The 19,077-nt window shown below is 34.1% G+C and overlaps 1 protein-coding gene across 1 annotated transcript in view; it reads right to left on the reverse strand.

Annotated features, from left to right (window-relative positions):
- Nucleotides 1-19,077, reverse strand: part of LOC114345298 (uncharacterized) — a 436,109-nt gene that overhangs the window by 252,642 nt on the left and 164,390 nt on the right. Inside the window, exon 14 of the mRNA XM_050647575.1 lies at nucleotides 9,704-9,946. Coding sequence (XP_050503532.1) covers nucleotides 9,704-9,946 — 243 coding nt within the window. The remainder of the gene's footprint in view (nucleotides 1-9,703; nucleotides 9,947-19,077) is intronic.

The following is a 19,077-nucleotide window of genomic DNA, read 5'->3' on the forward strand; positions in this document are numbered from 1 at the left end:
GCATTGTAAAGTATTTCTAGTGGCAAATTTGAAGGATAGAAAGAGTAAAGCCGGTATTTGAAAATTTATATGCCTGTGGTAAAAAGTGAGATACTTACATTTGATAACATAAAATTTTAGATCTCTTTAGGTACAAATTTTACATAACTGATTTAATATTTTATTTTTACGATATTTACATTTGATATATTTATTGACAATTTATAATATTTGGGTGAGAAAAAGTCGTCTTGGTAACATACTAGTAAAATTTCATATTTGGCGGAAACAGTACTTCTTGAAAACAAATGTCTGTGACAAGAAGCCAAAGCAAAGACAACAAAAAACAAAAAGAACATTCAGACCAAGAAGATATTTTAGACACGACAATCATGGCATCAGAACAGCAAGAATTATCAGGAATAGATAAACTATTACAACTGATGCAACTCCAGTCACAAAAACTGGATGACAATCAAAGAGAAACAAAACAAGCAATGGATGAAGCAAAAAGGACAATGGATAAAAATCAGGAGGAAACAAAACAAGCAATGGATAAAAATCAAGAAGAAACATCAAAGAAAATGGATGAATCACAACAAAAAATGAATCAAAAAATGGAGGAAACACAACGAAAAATGGATGAAACACAACAAAAATTGGATCAAAAAATGGATGAAACACAACAGAAAATGGATGAAACACAACAAAAAATGGATGAAACACAACAAAAATTGGATAAAAAAATGGATGAAACAAGCAATAGAAGAGAACAACAAGAAAATGGAGGAACGCATAGAAAAGGAAGTAAAAGGATGTTTAACAACAATGAAAAACGAGATGAAAGAACAAGAAATGAAAATTCAAAATAAAATAAAGGAGATAACGAATTGCCAGAAAAAAGAAATGGAAAGTTTGGAAAACAAGTTGCAAAACGCTATTCAAGCAGACATAGAAGAAGTGGAAAGAAAGATTGCGGAAATCAATACGCAACAGAATGTCGGAGAAAGAAGAGAAATGGTTATACATAGCACAGATGACGTGAAGATAAGATTTGGCGGGGATGTAAGAAGATTACACCCAGTGCCGTTCATAAATAGCCTGAAAAAGAAAATACAGCACATCGGAAATTTCGAAACAGCAAAAGAAACTATCAGAAATCATCTAAAATATGAAGCAAGCCTATGGTTCGATTGCAAAGAAGAAGAATTTGACAGTTGGCAACAATTTGAACAAAAATTTTTGAATTATTTCTGGGGAAAAGTCCAACAATTGGAAATTAACAAGGAATTGCAAAATGGGAAATATAATGATAGGATGGGTATATCAGAAAGGACATATGCATTACAAATTTACTATAACGCAAAACATTTACAATATAATTACTCATCGGAACAATTAGTCGAACTGATTGCAAGACATTTCGAAGAAACGCTGGAAGACCATATCACATTGCAAAACTACAAAGACATAGATAGTTTATGCCAATTCCTACAAATAAGAGAATCACGTTTAAGAGAAAGAAAATCAAGAAGGTCGCGAGAAGATTACAGGCCCCGAGAAACACAGGATTACAGAGATAGAAATCAAAATAGGAGGGACTATACAAGACGAGATATTAATCCCAGAAGGGAAAACGAAAATAGAGACAACGGAAGAGGAAATTATGAACAAAGAAATAGGCAATGGAATGAGGACAGAAATCGAGAATACCAGAATAGAAACACCACACTCGCAAATCAAGAAAACAGAAATAATGGTAGACAAAATAAACAGGAATCTTTTGTAACCCCAAGGAGTTTATTAAATTGGCAAGAAACAACGAAAAGAAAAATGGAGTTAATTTAAAATTTGTGGATGGATTTATCAACGAGAAACCAATTAAAATTATGATAGACACTGGATCTGAAATAACATTGGTCAACAGAAAACTAATAGAAGAAGTTAACTTAACAAATTTAATTTACAAAATACCTAGGGTAAATTTAGTGGGCGCAAACAAACGGACATTGGCAACTATAAATGAAGGCATACGAGTAATGGTACGACTGGGTAAGAAGATGTATGCACTACAATGTGTAATAATGCCAAACATGTCACATGACATGATAGTAGGAGTTGACGAATTGGCAGAAAAACATGTAGTGATAGATTTTAAAAATAATACGATGAATCTAACAGAAGAAAAAGAAGAAGAACAGGACAAGGAACAGGAGAAACAAAATACGGACGAATCAGGTAAAGAACAAACAGTGGAAATGAATTTGGCAACGAAGCAAGGACAAAGAAGAAAAGGGAGAAAAAGTCAGAAAAAGACAAAAGAAAATGAAACCTGTGGCTCCTCAAAAGAAGAGTTGAGCCCAGAAGAAGAAAAATTGAGAGTATCAAAAGCAAAAGAAAACTGGGATTCCTCAAAAGAAGAGATGAGCTCAGGAGAAGAAGAAATAAAGCTAACAAATGAAAGCGAAAAAGATATGATCGAAACAGTGGCATTTGAAGAGGAGGCATATGAAAACGAGGATGCAGAATACACGGTAAAATTATGTGAAAAATCTGAGGAAAAAGACAGAAGATTGATATGGGAAAAAGGGAAAGACAACATAATAGCCGACACTCTAACACAGGATGAGGACACTGAAAATAAGGAAACAATTACTCTACAGGTGGGACTAATTAGAGTAATACAAGAAGAAGGGGTATAAGACGTAGATTAAAGTAAGGAAATATACAGGGAGTTGGTTTTGCCTCGAAAAAATTTATTTAAAAATGCAGATAAATTTTATCGAATACAAGGCGGGGATTTGTTATATTTCTATTTGATATGAAAATTAAATTTTGATAATTATAAACAGAATTCAATTTAATATAAAATATTTTCAATTTTCTCAACCACGGGCATATAAATTTAGAACAACCTGTATACAACAAATTGTTATATTTAATTTTAAGAAGTGATTAAACGAAACTCGGGACAATGCGCTTAGAATGAACAAAGTGAAAGTCGCGTACCATTGTCGTTGTTCGCGGAAGGTTCGATCATTAGCTTATGCTAAATAAGACTCAGTTGAAGTAGATAATAGATCATTAAATTTTGTAATTAGTAGAAAGTAATTTTAGAATGGGAATTAACTATTTTTCTTTTGAAATCCATTAAGCATATTTAGAAAGATTAAAAATTGGTTTTGAGGAATACTGCGAATGAGAGTTGGTGGTGGAAGTTTGATTTGTGAATCTGGAAGGGATATTTAGAAAGTAGGGGAATGAATGACAAATAGAGATCAGAATGTTTTGAGCTGTCGAGAAGTGAAGTCCAGTAGTAGACGGTAGTGTACGGAGAGTGAGAAAGCCGGTGTAGTTCCGTGAGTGTGGAGTATCTATCGTGGAACGAGAGGTAGGCCAGGTTGAGAGTAAAAGAACCTCCTTGAGCCAAGAGTTCCCGGTAGCTGATTGCAGTTTCGAAAAAGGTAGAACACAGCATCACGACAGAAGCAGGAAACGAGAGCTATACGAGCTAGTTTCAGAGGAGAACATTACTGGAAGCCAGGACGAGGTTTTGATTGCAGCCAAGGATAGCAGGAAACGGGTCTTGTGTGAAGACATTCTCAGTTCACCAGAAAAAGGTCAGTCTCATTTGTTTGGACATGAATGTATGGGTTTTTCGTATTAAATACCACATTTAAAATTGAAGAAACATAATTAATAATATCAGAAAAGCTTCATCAAACTTAAATAGAATTGTTGCTAATAAATCATAATAGTTAAATGTTAATAAAAACTTTCAATTGGAAACCAAAAGGAAATAAGATTCCCATGTGTAAATGTTATGTTTAAGAATAATAAGATATAGCAAATATTAAGCAGTGATTGCCATTTAAATAAAATAAACAATATTTTGATTACAATTGTAACCCATATGTGTTATTATTTTACTCTTTTCTTTCCTATCCCGATTAGGAACCATTGAGAAATACTTAGAAGCCACGTATGTAAGTAATTAATTTTATAAAAAGCCCTGAGATTGAAAACATATTGATATGTGATCTGGTAAATTAATTAGATTATTATTAATGCATTGATTAAATTAAATGACATATAAAAATATTATCTCATATCAATAATCAAGATCACATCAATATATATATATATATATATATATATATATATATATATATCAAACAAATGAAATAGAGAATGTGGAAAAATCCCCTTACGAACAATTCACACATCCACCATTTCAGGTCGGGAAAAATTTCTTGAATAGAATCAAAGATCCAAACACCTGTTCTTAGAAATGTGTTTCGCCCTCTTCAACCTCTCTGGGCTTATCAATAAAGATGAGAGGTTGAATATCTTTAGACACATTCCATCAAAAAACAACATTCGAGACCCAGACATAGCAGGAGCGTATATCTACGCCGCATAATGAAACGACTTCCCGACCTGAAATGGTGGATGTGTGAATTGTTCGTAAGGGGATTTTTCCACATTCTCTATTTCATTTGTTTGATTTAGTTACGTTTGGTCGGTAAACCAATAACTTAGATCTTTTGATCACTGAGTGTGTTTCAAAGATTTACATCTTTTGTTTTTTTGTTTTTTTGTTTTTCAAATATATATATATATATATATATATATATATATATATATATATATATATATATTTACTTCCAGTGTAAGCTTAACTCCGCCGTTGCCTGGTCCCAAGTCCAGGATGAGAAAGGAGGAGGGTTAAGCAAGGGACTAACTATTCCTTCTGGTAAAAACACATAGTTATGAAAACGAAGCACATGCCTCGGATAAGGACGGATCTTTTAAGACGACAAAAACGACGACAAAGGACAATGAATAAAGGAACCTGGAACGTACTAAGCCTATATCGGCCTGGAGCCCTAACTCAGGTGGTCAAAGAACTTGACTCCAGAAACATGGACATAACTGCCTTACAAGAGATTAGATGGACTGGAGAAGGCACACTAAAAACTAATAAATCAGTAGTATTTTTCAGCGGAAGCGAACGGGAACATCAATTCGGCACTGGCTTTATAGTCAGGGAAAGTCTTGTGGGGTCAGTCTTAACTTTCAAACCCGTTAATGAAAGACTCTGTTATATCAGACTCAAAGGACAACTACATAATTATTCCCTAGTTGCTGCCCATGCACCGACAGAGGAAAAGGAAGAGCATGTAAAAGATAACTTCTATGATAAACTAGAGGAACTGTACGTAACAAACCAACAATAGGTAACCATAGTCTTCACGATGTCAGCAAAGATAATGGAACAAGGTTAATAGACTTTGCAGCGTCCCACAACCTACTAATAAAATCGACAATGTTCGAACACAAGAAAATACACAAACAAATATGGGTCTCCAACGACGGCGTCACAAGAAATCAGATCGATCATGTTCTAGTAGATACCAGGAGGGGTAGTAACTGTCTAGACGTAAGAAGCCTAAGAGGAGCTGATGGAGACACGGATCATTTTCTGGTAAAAGCGAAGATAAGGACAAGAATAGCGTCCAAAAAAACACAGAAGAATATACGAACACAATTATGGAATACCGAAGTTCTACGTAATAAGGAGACAGAACAGAAATTTCAAAAGGCTATAAAAATCGCTCTAACACAGAAGAAAACTATAACAACATAGACTCAGCTTGGAAAAATATCAAATTAGCTCTGACAAGCGTATCAGATGAAATACTAGGACATAAAAAGAAAACAACAAAAAAATGTTTCGATGATGATTGCCTGAACAGCAAGAAATATGGCTAGAAGGAATATGCTACAAAACCCCTCGCACAACAACAATGAAATGTATAGACAAAGAAGAACAGAGACAAGAAAACTAATGAAAAGGAAGAAGAGGGAGTATCAGGAACAAATAATCAGAGATATAGAAGAAAAAAGAAAGAACAAACAAGCGAGACAGTTCTTCGAAGGAGTTTCAGATATCAAGACCGGGTATCAAGCAAGAACAGGAAACTTTCTTCAAAACGACAGCGGGCAGCTTATCACTGATGACAAGGAAATCCTAAAAACCTGGAAGGATTACTTCTATCAACTATTGAACGACCAATCTAGCAGAAATACATCAAACATAGAGGTACATACAGCTGAAATACAAGACCAATACCCGACATACGAAGAAGTAATACAGGCAATTAAAAAACTTAAAAATAATAAGACACCAGGTAGCGATGGTATACCCGCAGAGTGCTTAAAACATGGAGGAGAAGCGTTGTACAGTTCTATATACAAGCTAATTCAAGACATTTGGCGAGAAGAAACAATGCCAGATGAATGGAAAGAAGGGTTATTGTACCAATACACAAAAAAGGAAACAAAAAGCAATGTATTAACTACCGGGGAATAACACTCCTAAACACCACCTACAAAATCCTTGCAAGCATCCTGCTAGAAAGAGCCAAAACATACACAGAAGAAATCGTTTGAGATTATCAATGCGGATTTAGACCGGGCCGCTCTACTATTGACCAGATATTCACAATAAAACAGATAATGGAAAAATGCTGGGAGTTTGATCGTGAGCTTCATCAGATGTTCATAGATTTTAAACAAGCATTTGATAGAGTATGCAGGGCTAGACTATGGACAGCGATGCAGAAACTTGGCTTTCCAAAAAAACTAGTCAGGTTGATACGGATGTGTATGGAACGGTTACGATGTAAGGTGAGAGTTGGACAACAATACTCGGAGACATTTGAAATAAACAATGGACTAAAACAGGGAGATGCACTTTCACCACAACTCTTCAACTTAGCTCTGGAGCACATAATCAGAAGTGCAAGAATCGAAAAGCCGAATACAGTATTTCATCAAGAAGGACCAAACTTACTACTGGCATTTGCAGACGATATCGATCTAATAGGAAACACACGATTAAGGATGAAGGAGACTTTCGTGAGGTTCGAGAAGGAAGCAGAGAAGATGGGGCTCCAAATCAACGTAAACAAGACGAAATATATGTATATGAGCCGCAATAACCAAAGCAGAGACAGAATTGGTCAGAACATCACCATCGATGACTTTAACTTTGAGCGCGTTAGAGAATTCAAGTATCTTGGAACAACAATAACTGAAGACAATAACGGATCACAAGAAATAAACAACAGGATTCAGGCCGGCAACAGATGTCTTTTTGCCCTCCAAAACCTTATAAACTCAAAACAACTAACAAGACGTACGAAGATACAGGTCTATAAAACAATCATACGACCCGTTGTGATGTATAGAAGCGAAACGTGGACGATAACAAAGGCAAACGAAGAGAGACTATGTCTTTGGGAAAGAAAAATCATCTTTGGTCCTTTGCTGGATGAAGCATCAGGACAATATAGGATAAGAACTAACAAAGAGCTCGAAGAACTTTACCCGGACGCCAACATCGTAAAAGAAATAAAGTCCAGAAGACACCAATGGGCAGGACACCTCAGAAGACATTCTGACCAAAGAACAGTAAGACTGGTGTGGGAGGAAGTCCCAACTGGTAGGAGACCACGCGTACGCCCTCGACTCCGGTGGCGAAATAATATAGCAGGAGACCTAAGCACTATGGGCGTGGAGAATTGGATGAAGGTTGCTCAAGACAGAAAACAGTGGAGGCATGTTGTCGAGTCGGCTAAAACCCACGAAGGGTTGTAACGCCACGGAGTAAGTAAGTGTAAGCTTATTCGTATGCATACGAGCAAGTAAATTAGGTACATATTTTCGCGATAGATAGGGTTTTTAGGTATTTGTTTTGTTCCATATAAATAGTAGTTTTTTTCAATTAAATAAGTCTTGGTAAAAAATAATTGTATATTAAAATTTGATAGGGAATAGGGTTGTTAAAATTTATGTCGGGGTTTTTAAATAGGGAATATGTCTAGTAGTTTTTTTTTTCAAAATAGGATCTAAAGAGTATTGACCAACTCATTTATATAGACCTTTTGCTATTCCAACGGACTTTGTTTTGGATTTTTTGCTATTAATACCTTTGCTTGGCCCAGTGGTAGTGGATATTTGCTTGTTTAGCGACTATTAGGTCCTGTTTGATATTTACATCATCCACGACCACTGTTATTCAGTTTTTACGTTATAATATATTGATAATTATTATTTATTGATATATAACATATTTATTATAAATATATTTGTTACTAGTAAGGTTGATTTTTTTTATTTAGTCTTTATTATCAGTATAAATATAGCAAGACAAGGTAAGTTGAGTATTTTTGTATTTCAGGTCATTGTATCAAGTGTCATTTATTTCCTGTCGTTCGTTACTTAAAAAATCTCGATCTGTTCAAATTCTAGGCCCAGAAGGTAGGTTTTTCGCTAAAGGTAAAGTAAAGTAAGCTTTTCAAGTTATAGGCCCAGATAGCCCGAGTAGGCGCCCTTCTTCTCTCTGTGTCTTACTTTTCATACTCTATTTCCAGCGTTCCTAGCTAGTCGCCTTCCATTTTTTTTGTATGAACAGGTCTCAGTTTCTTCCTTGTTTCAATCATTTCATTATCGCATCTATCTGTTTTTATATCTCTAAAACCAATATTCAGTGTATTGAAGCTAGCCTGAATACTCACTTGAGATTTAGCGTCTCTCTGCCCATTTGATTTGTTCGTCTGAGCTAACCCCCTCTTCATTAGAGTCTTAAATATCTTCTCTTCTATTTTCCCCTACTTCGTCAGTTCTTTCTCTTCAAAAATCTCAATACCCAGAGTATAGAGATTTCAACACACTACATAGTACTTACTGCATTTCTTCAGGTTCTTACCAAGTCCTATTTGGAAATATGGTGGGAAAATATACTCCTAAGCATTGATTACAATCGCGGGTACCCAACACATTACCATTTTGTAAAAATTAAATATCCTACAAGCAATATATTCCAATTATAAAAACGAAAATAAACACCACGTGTGAATTTTTGACAGATTAATGTTTTGTTTGGAAACCTGTTGTAGATTGACAACATTGAGAGTAGCCAACATTGCTTTGTCGTCACGACTATCACGGTCCATTTCATATCAATGCAAGCAGTTCTTGAATTAGAAGTACAACTTCAAAAAATTTGAAGTTATGCTTCTTTAGGCGCGATTGGGAAAATCGTTAAGACCTTAATAATGCGTGTTGTTACATATGGAATGGAAACAACAACGATTAACAAGAAAGAGGGAGACAGCCTTCTGAAATTTGAAAGAAAAATAATGAGAACAATACTGGGCCACAATGTAACAAGAGAGGGAATGTAACAAGAAATACGAATGAAAACAAATGCCGAAATTGAAGAAGGATTAACGAGAGAAGATATAGTCAGATATATAAAATCGCTTCGCTTAGCATGGATAGCACATATTATGCAGAGACGCCCACAATCAGATATGTTGAGAAGGGTAACTAACTGGACACCACTATGGCTCAGGTGTAGAGGAAAATCCAGAAGAAGATGGCTGGATGATGTAGAAGAAGACATAAGAGCAATGAATGTGAAAGACTGGAAAGTTCAGTGCAAGGATAGAAAGAAATGGAAAAGTGTCACGAGAACAGCAAAGACACACAGCAAGCTATAAATGACAGAGGAGTAATCCACCTCTTTCGAGAATATGATTTTAAACGCCGTGGCGTTAGCTATAATCCGTAGGGATTGTAATGCTTCATGAATAAATGAATTGACTGCAGTCCTCCCCACATAATAATAATCAGTATATTGTAGTTTTTTTACCTCTTTCGATTCAGTGGTTGTTTTCTGCGTAACAAAGAACGTCTTTGTAGTAGTCACATCTGCAACAGTTTCCTTTACTTCGTATAAGTTTGAATCCATAGTTGTTACTTGGTTACTTTGGGTTGAAATTTCATTTTCTTCTTCTTTTTGTTCATTGATGTTTTTCACGTTGACTACTGTGGTGGGGGTTTCAATATCTTGATCTACTGCCATTGTTGGTTCAGACTTCTTTAGGTCATTTTCCTAAAATATTATTAACGGAATAGAACCTATATACAGTCCGTACAATATAGATACCGTTGCACGTCATAATCTACGTCAGAGATCTAAGTTGCCTTTGTTCCCAATTACAAAAAATTCTTGAATTCATTTTAAATCAAATATATCACATAATTATTACGAGGTGGATTATACAACAAAACAAATTAATATTCAATAAATAAAAACATTAGAAATACAAAACAAGAATTCAGTTATAATATTACGTTAAAGTAAATAATAAAAACAATAAATATAATAAAACAAATACTTATAGTAAAGAATAAAAACAAATATGAAGTGTCATCACCGCACCTGTCAAATAAATGTTACCAATTTATGCCAAATAAACCGGGAGATATTAACAGAACTTCAACCACGAATTTCTGAGTCCTGCTCTTTGCAATAATGGAAGGTTAGAAAAGGTACAGCTGGTTCCTAAAAAACTGATACGACTCTTAGTAAGATTTGATCATTTTGAGCAGTGTATTTGATTTTTCTGACATTATATTATATTTATTATGACAGACAAATAATAAAATAAACAAACAAACAACAAACAACTGATTACATAAAATGTTAATTCATAAATTGTAATAATTATTATCAAGTAAAAAAAAAGTAAAAAATTGTAATAATTATTCATAAACAAGTAATTTTTGCAGCAGTTCGGTACCTAAGATGCGATACTTTAATTCTGCCCCAAGTTGTTGTCTTTCTTCCCGGAAACTGTGACATGATTCTTGCAGTTTTCGCATCTTCAATTTATGATTCTCTTCTAATCTCTCCAAAAGCGTACGATCTTTATGAGCGGTAGATATTTTTGTTCTTCCAGATCCTTGCTTTCTTTAGAGAGTTTCTTGTTCTTTCCATATTTTATTAATAGTAAAAACTATTGTTTTGCTTACGTTAAAATGGTTCGCTACGGCAGATAGTGACCAACCATCTTCTAATTTCGTTACAATTCTTGCTTTTAGTTCCTTGCTAGCATGTGGAGCCATTTTTTGAGGTTGAACAGAATAAGTTATCTGACAAATTTTAAGATTTAGCAGTGACAGTGACAGTATGTAAATAATAAGTATTTATCATTCAAAATACACTGCTCAATTTTCTACAAAATACGCTTAAGGTGATACAGTAGCGATCAACAGGTGGCAACAAACGCGGTCCAATATTGCGAAAGTTCTGCAAACTTTCAAAAGTGAGGCAACAGTGAGTCGGTAATTCGCCACACTGACAGTGACGTTTATACTATCAAAAACAATAATTTTTATACACATAGGCGCGAAATGTTGCCAAGTCAGTGACGTTCGATTTCTTGTTATAAAAAATCGATTTTTAGTAGTTCCAAGATTACACAAAATCTAGGCATGGGATAAAAAAGTTTATTTGAAGAAAGTGTATTTTTTTGTATTTCTTAATGGCGGTACAGGCTCCTTTTTTCAATATTTTATTTAGTTGTAGAGTAATTTCTACATACCAACATATTCCTGAAATTGGGCTCTGTACCGCCATTCTTTATTATATTACGAATATGTGTGCCAAATATCTCGACAAAATATTCAAAATTAGAGCTGCAATCTTGGAACGCGTTTGTTGCTACCTGTTGATCGCTACTGTTTTCTCTTAAGAGTCGTCTCAGTTTTTTTAGGAACCAGCTGTACTTACAATTTATGAAATGATCCACGGGTTTCCTGTGATATTTTCCTGTGAAAATTAAATTTTCTAGGAGGAAAAAAATGGTGAGTTGCGATGAATTTCTGAGTCCTGCCATATCCATAGAATGACAGGATACTATCAATTTTATGAACAAAATTTTTTGGGCAGGAGGGTTGCAAAAGGACTAAGGGAGTATATAAATATACAAACATGTAATGAAAATAATGAAATTTTCATAATTTTCTGAGTCCTGCCAACCTAATAAACTAAACATAATTATTTGAAAATGATAAAAAAAATGTTGGCATGACGTCTCCTAATGTTTAACTGCACTTGTCCCTTGGAAAATTCTGTGGAAAATTTTCACCTTGGTTCCGTGATTTTCTGAGTCATTAAATAAATTTCATTATAAAATAAATAATTTAAGTAGACATTTTTCAAAATGGCAGGATGTTTAGTTAGACCTTTTTTACTATACATAGTTAAAAAATGTGTAAAAAAATTCGTGGAAAGTTACACGATTTTCTGAGTCATGCCATTTTGCACATATATCAAGAATGTTAATATAAAGCTATTTACAAAGAGGCAGGATGGTTGTATAGTTATTTCGTATATAAAAATAAAATTTTAAGTCTGTAAAATTATTGCAGGTTGTTATACAAACATTATTGATATCACCATAATTTCGAGTCATGGCACGTCAAGTAACTCAAGTGCTTAAAAACACTAATCTAAAACCGTTTACAACGTGGCAGGATAACCGCAAAGATATTTAATGCATAAAAATTAATTTTTATATCGTTAAAACAATCGTACGGTATTATACCGCATTATACTCAGTCCTATTGGACTTGGACAGAGTTTGTAAGTCGTTCGGTAATGAGTTGTGAGGACATTGGTGAGGAACTGATGTGAACAAAACACCTCACTCGCGTCGATATCGTATTTCGGGCAATATTTCCGTCAGCTGCAGCAGCAGTGGCAATAGCTGAGTATAAATCCGGCATTAAATATTATTTTCCTGAGTAATATCTTGGATTTTTGCACACCTTCCAAATCTAACACCAAACTGTTACATCTTTTTTCTATGGATGCTATACAATGTGCAACTTCTCTCACTACTTACAAACATTCAAAACGAACAATTACTCATGCAGTGAGAAAAGTCGCCATTGCAGTGAGAAATATTTTTTTCCGCAAATCGCCAGGAAATTTTGACATTCCTGTCAAAATTTCTTGAAGAAAAAGTCAGGACTTCCTTACTGTAAGGAAATGTCATTTCCTTACTGTAAGGAAATGATATTTCCGTACAGTTGTTAGTGTTCTATTTATTCAACCTCAATACGTTTCCATAGTAACCCAAGTAATTTTATTAGGAATTTCAAAGCACCATTTATTTGGGAATAAAATTATCGCGTTTTTTTTTTTAAATCAATCAATATCTGTCGAATTTTAAACGATTTGCGGAAAAATAGTATGTTTACCTCGTAGGAAAAGCCACATTCCTGGACTCTGTGTTGCTAAGTCTCGGCTTGCGCCTCGACTTAGCAATCTTCACAGTCGTCCAGGAATGTTAAGCTTTTCCTACCCGGTAAACAATGTACTATTTCTCACGAGTTCTCCCACAGTTTTCTATACATATCGCCGTTTCCATGGTAACATGCATAATACAAACACAATTAATCTTGTCAAAAAAATGTGTTCATTTCAAAACTGTTCAAAGATAACTGTTAATTAGAATTTTAAATAAATAACGTATATAAATTTTAAAAATATTAAATACCTACATGTATATGTATTGTATTTTAATTTATGCATATTTATTAGGGTGGGCCGAAAAAACTAAAATTATTTTTTTCAAGTCGTAATACCGCGGAAAAGTTGCGAATGTATGAGACTAAAAAGGGGTAAGAATTTAAAAAATATCGGTTTATATCTTCCGTTCGCGCATGAGCCATAAAGTTTGCCGAGATTGGTAAAAAACTAATTTTTTGCGATAATTTTTAACAGATTAAATTTAGCGTGGATACGTTTGTAATAGCTCATTTTCTTATTCTTAATAACCATTGTAACTAAATTTAACCGTGTTATTAAAATCCCTTAACATTTTTCGTTCGCGCATAAGCCGTAAAGATAGCCAAAATGTAAAATATTTGCATATTTCATACACGTTAAATCTTTCGTATTAAAAGTTTTTCTGAACCTAATAGTTCAAAACGTGCCGTATTAGCTTAAAGTAGCTTCCCCGCTGTGTTGTGATTCAGTCGCGTAAATGCATTAATGAAGGCCTATACTTTGATGGGAGGAAGGACGACACTTTAAAGATAGAAGTAGCTCATTCCAAACGATTTCGCAGACTGAAGAAAGAAGAGCACATCTCGTTAATTCCAGAACCTAGTTCAGAATATATCGGACATGTTACTCCAACCTCCGGAAGTTCTGAACATATTGCCACATGTATTGTTTCTTATCTGTCTAGTCGTGATATTTCTCTTGATAGACTAATTGAAGCCCTTGGCGTGAAAAGGGTACAAGCCACAAAACTGTAAAAATCGATATTTTCTATTTACATCATTCGGGAATAAGGGTACTAGCCATACAAAATTTATTTTAACGATTCTCTAACAGATGGCGCTAGTGTGGTGAAGTGTCATTTTTACAGTGTCTGCAGCACATCGGTCATTTTCAAGAAAAGGTTACAAGCCACCATCATAAGTGAGCCACGTGCGGATGTTCTCGTGATTTTTATCAGTTTTCAAGTGATTCAAGTGAAAAAAGTAACAGTGATTGGGACTCAGATGATAACACAAAAGACAAGGATTATGTTGAAAGTGAAAATGAAGATAGTTCATCGCCCTCCGAGCAGCAACAGGTACGTTTTTAGGTTTTGTGGCATACACCCTTTTACTGTAATTTTTGTGGATATATTTTTGCAAGTCATGTGGCTTATTTTGTGGCATATATCCTTTTTCTGATTTTTTTTATATCTATTTTAGTAGTTTGTGACATAATGTGATGTTTTATAAAGTTTATGATGCTACACATGCGTAACCAATAAAACTATTAAGATATTTTTTACCATTCAAAATATGTTTAGAATACCAACTGCCATTAACAACGCATTTTTTTTTTCAGGAAACCCCAAGAAAAAAGAGCCGTGACGAACTTCCTACCCCTGAAAAAGAAACAAAAATTAGGTGGCGAAGGAAAAATGTAGATAAATACACTTTTAGAAAGACGCGCCGAAATCTTGGTTCATCCTATACAAGCAAGAAACGTAAAAATGTTTCAGCGAGAGTCTTGGGTCCGCCTTGTGGATACAAAAAAAACTGTAGGATGCTGCTTCAAAGTTGAATCTTCCCGAAATTTTAGTTTTTATTACTTTGTGAAAGTCAATGGTTTTGATGTGAAAGTAAAGCAAAAAAGAATTTATGTCCATCTATGGTTTGGCTTCTCCAAAGCGCTTACAACTGCTGCAGAAACAAATGGTTGCAGGCTTAACAACACCTAAATCAGATCAAAGAGGAAAATTCTTGGAGCGTCATAATAAAATATCGGAAGAGGCGTGCCAGTCGGCTCGGGATCATATTAATAGCATTCAAAATACATTAGTCATTATAGCAGAAAAAAAACCCTCATAAAACATACATTGATCATGATCTAAATATCTACTTTATATCACGAGTATTACAAACCTTGGTGTGCTGAAAGAAATCCCTGGTTACCCATTAGTCAAGATAAATATAGAAGGATATTTTGTTCAGAATTTAACATAGGTTTCACGATACCTCGAAGCGATACCTGTAAAATATGTGATGAACTAGAGGTAAGGATTGAGAATTCCAAAGAAAATGAAGATATTTTAAAGAAATTTAAGACAGAAAAGGAGTTGCATTTAAGGCGAGCTGAAGCAATGCAAGATACGTTAAAAATGAGATAGGCATGTCAGCTTCAAAAGATACATACGTGTTATCATTTGACCTTTAGTAAGCACTTCCTGTGCCCTCTTTAACAACTGGTCCAGCTTTTTATTTGAGGAAAGCATGGGTGTATAATTTGGGAATTCATGACTGCGTAAATAACAAGGGCTATATGTATATGTAGTCTGAGAACACTGGGAAAAGAGGCAGTGATGGGATTGCAAGTATGCTCTTGAAACACTTTAAAGAACAAGAACACCTCCCCAAAAACCTAACCGTTTATACGGACAACTGCGAAGGACAGAACAAAAACTGGGTCTTGATTGGGTTGTGGAAGCAGTTGGTCATAGAGGTTGTATTTGAATCCATAGAACATAGGTTTTTAGTAGTTGGACATACACATCTTCCGTCAGACAGGGATTTTGCTATTATAGAGAAATATAAGAAGAAAATGAAGGTGGTATATGGACCAGTAGATTGGTATGAGGCAGTAAAAAAGTGTAAAAGGAACAATCCATTTCACGTGACAGTACTAAAGAGAGAAGACTTCTTATCCTTTAAAGTGTTGGAGGAGAATCTAAGTAAAAAAAGGTTACAGATGAAGAAGAAAACGTCGCGTTCAGCAAAATTATCATCATCAGATTAGAAAATGAAAACCCGAACATACTCAAAATAAAACATTATTTAAATGAAAGTTTTAAGAACGTGAATATTGGGAAAAAGGGTATGAGAAGAATTTCTTTGACAGAATGTCTCAAACAGAAATATTTGGACCCAATAAAACTAAACCAAAAAAAGATAAATAATTTATCGCTTTTACTTCCTTATATTCCTGAAGTCAATCAATCAATTTATATGAACAATGGCACTAAAAATTGTGTTCGCCAAGAAGAAACATAGGCCACACAAACAATGGAAGTCGAATATTTTGACGAAGATTTGCCGTTAAGTGATGAGGACTAATGTTTATGTATTCGTTTTGTTTTTTTAAGTGTTTAGTTTATTCTTTCATGTAGAAGGGTACAAGCAACATTTTTTTTTGTAAATAAATTATTAAAAAAAAAGTTGTGATTTTTTTTAGTTATTATTATTGCTAAAATATTAGGCAACCTTATTTACCTATTGTACCAAAAGTCAATTAAATTTTGTATTGAAATTGGATTTCCTGGATTTAAAATGACTTTCTAAAGGGGATTTCTCAAAACTAATTGTATGTGGCATATAACCTTTTCACGCCAAGGGCTTCAATTGTTATTGGATGTGATGGCTCTGCTGTAAATACCGGTTTGAAAAGTGGCGTAATTCGTCGCATCCAAGTACATTTAGAGAAACCGTTACAATGTGCAATTTGCCTCATTCATTTCAATGAACTCCCATTTTGGCATTTGTTCCAGCACCTAGATGGTAAATCAACGGGACCAAAATCCCTTAAAGGACCGATTGGAGAAAAGCTTATTGACTGTGAAAAACGTCCAGTAGTTGCATTCAATTTTATTGAATGCCAGATACCTACAATCGACAGAAGTCGACTAAGCAAGGATCAGCAATATCTGCTTGATATTTCAATTGCAGTATATTCAGCACTGGCGAAGCGTCCATGTAACCATTGTTACCATTGGTAACAGTTAAAATTTGTAAATAAATATTTTATGACTACTATGAAATAATTCCATTTATATTTTTTAAAAATAGAAATATTTGTTAATAGTATCTACCTAATTCAGTAAAATAGCCAACTAGACGTACGAAAATATCAGCGAGTTTATGTAAAATCGGTTGCACGTTATTATAATACGCCCTTACCACAGTATAAAGAGGTTCCATATTTATTATACTGTGCCCTTACCGTGCGCCGCGCCGTTTACCACTTCTGTGAGTGGCAACGATAGTAGGATCTTTGACTGGATCGTCTCTGAAAATTTTGCGGGGACGATGGCTTTGAAACCGCGTATTGGTGTTACCAAATTTTAATTTGGTGACGCTAGGTAGGGCCGGTGTCTATCGGGACAGAAAATACCGACCGTAAGAATATCAGACTTAATAAATGCAATTTTAATTATTATTATAATTATAGGTAATAATTATAATTCCATTTATGAAGTCTGTTATTCTTAGGGCCGGTATTTTCTCGATTAAACTCCGGTTAGTTAACCGTACCGGCCCTTTGGATTCGATTATTGCATAATATGCATGATTAATTATTAGTTTATAACTTGTAACTGTACTTGCTTATTATGCAGATAATATATCTATACCTTTTTATCCTATATAAATCATATTACTCGATTTTAATTACTTGTCGAAATATATTAATTAACAACAACATTATTATAATATGACATAATATAATAATATTGATTATACAGTACATTGTAGTGTATAATCAATAAAATAAAAATTATTTAATATTTTAGGCTAAAAATGACAAATGAATGTACTGATTAGTACACTAATTATACAATTTGGATTTTTAAATAAAGTATAAAGGTGATATAATACATATTTTACCTAAAAACAACAAATATGTTTTTAGTTTGTAGATACTTTATATAATTTCTTAAATTTTTAATTTTTTAATTTTATTTCATCTATTTTTATAGTAGACCTGGATCGCGCGTACCAAAAAAAAGTTGATTAATAGCAAGCTGAAAATTCACGGTGTCTAGTCGAACAAACTTTGATGTATGGGAACACTGTATATATAAAAATATTTATAAAATACATTATATATATAGATAATATATAATATATCTGGTATATATTTAATATCTGGTTTTGGTAACACTTTAGAAAAAGTCACGCGTCGCCACTGATATTCAGGGATCTGTAAAGAAGACTTGTCCATACGAGGTCCTGGTCCCTTGTCGCATTCTAGGTGGTTGACAACAGCAAACCGAACCCTCAGGTTATATTTAAGTAAAGAGAATCCAACTTCTGATCTCAAAGAAATCGTTCAATTTATATTGAAAACATACATGTCCATGTGGTTTTGTATAAAAAATAGTAACAGCTTTACACTTGTACACCAATCAATACAAAACTACAAGGTACCTGCCTGAAGAATGGCGTAATGTTGTTGACCCTGTTATTCAGCGTAATGCTTTTTTCGCCCATCCAGAACATTTGATGTTGGCCATGACACAAGATAACAGAAAACATATAAGAGACCTTGGACTTCGCAGAATTCTGAAAGCTAGACAGATAGATAAATCAACATCTAACATTAGAATATTCAAACCGCCAAAACTAAATTTTGAATGTTGAGACTATTCAGAAATAATTCATTGGTTAGACTGTGACTTATCTTCTCCTCCATTATTAATAAATGATGATGAAATCACATTAATTATTCAGAGTGATTCAGCCCCTAACTGGGATGTAATATTAAAGTCATTTCCTGTTCATACACTGGCAGTAGAACGATGTGTAAAACTCGTAACAGAAGCCGCTGGAAAAGTTTGCGGAGCCGAGAATCGCGATGGCTTCATAAGAAAAACATTGTTATCAAGGTCTGCAATGCCGGACTTTACACAGAAA

The sequence above is a fragment of the Diabrotica virgifera genome, chromosome 3, assembly GCF_917563875.1.
Source record: "Diabrotica virgifera virgifera chromosome 3, PGI_DIABVI_V3a".
Classification (NCBI taxonomy): domain Eukaryota; kingdom Metazoa; phylum Arthropoda; class Insecta; order Coleoptera; family Chrysomelidae; genus Diabrotica; species Diabrotica virgifera.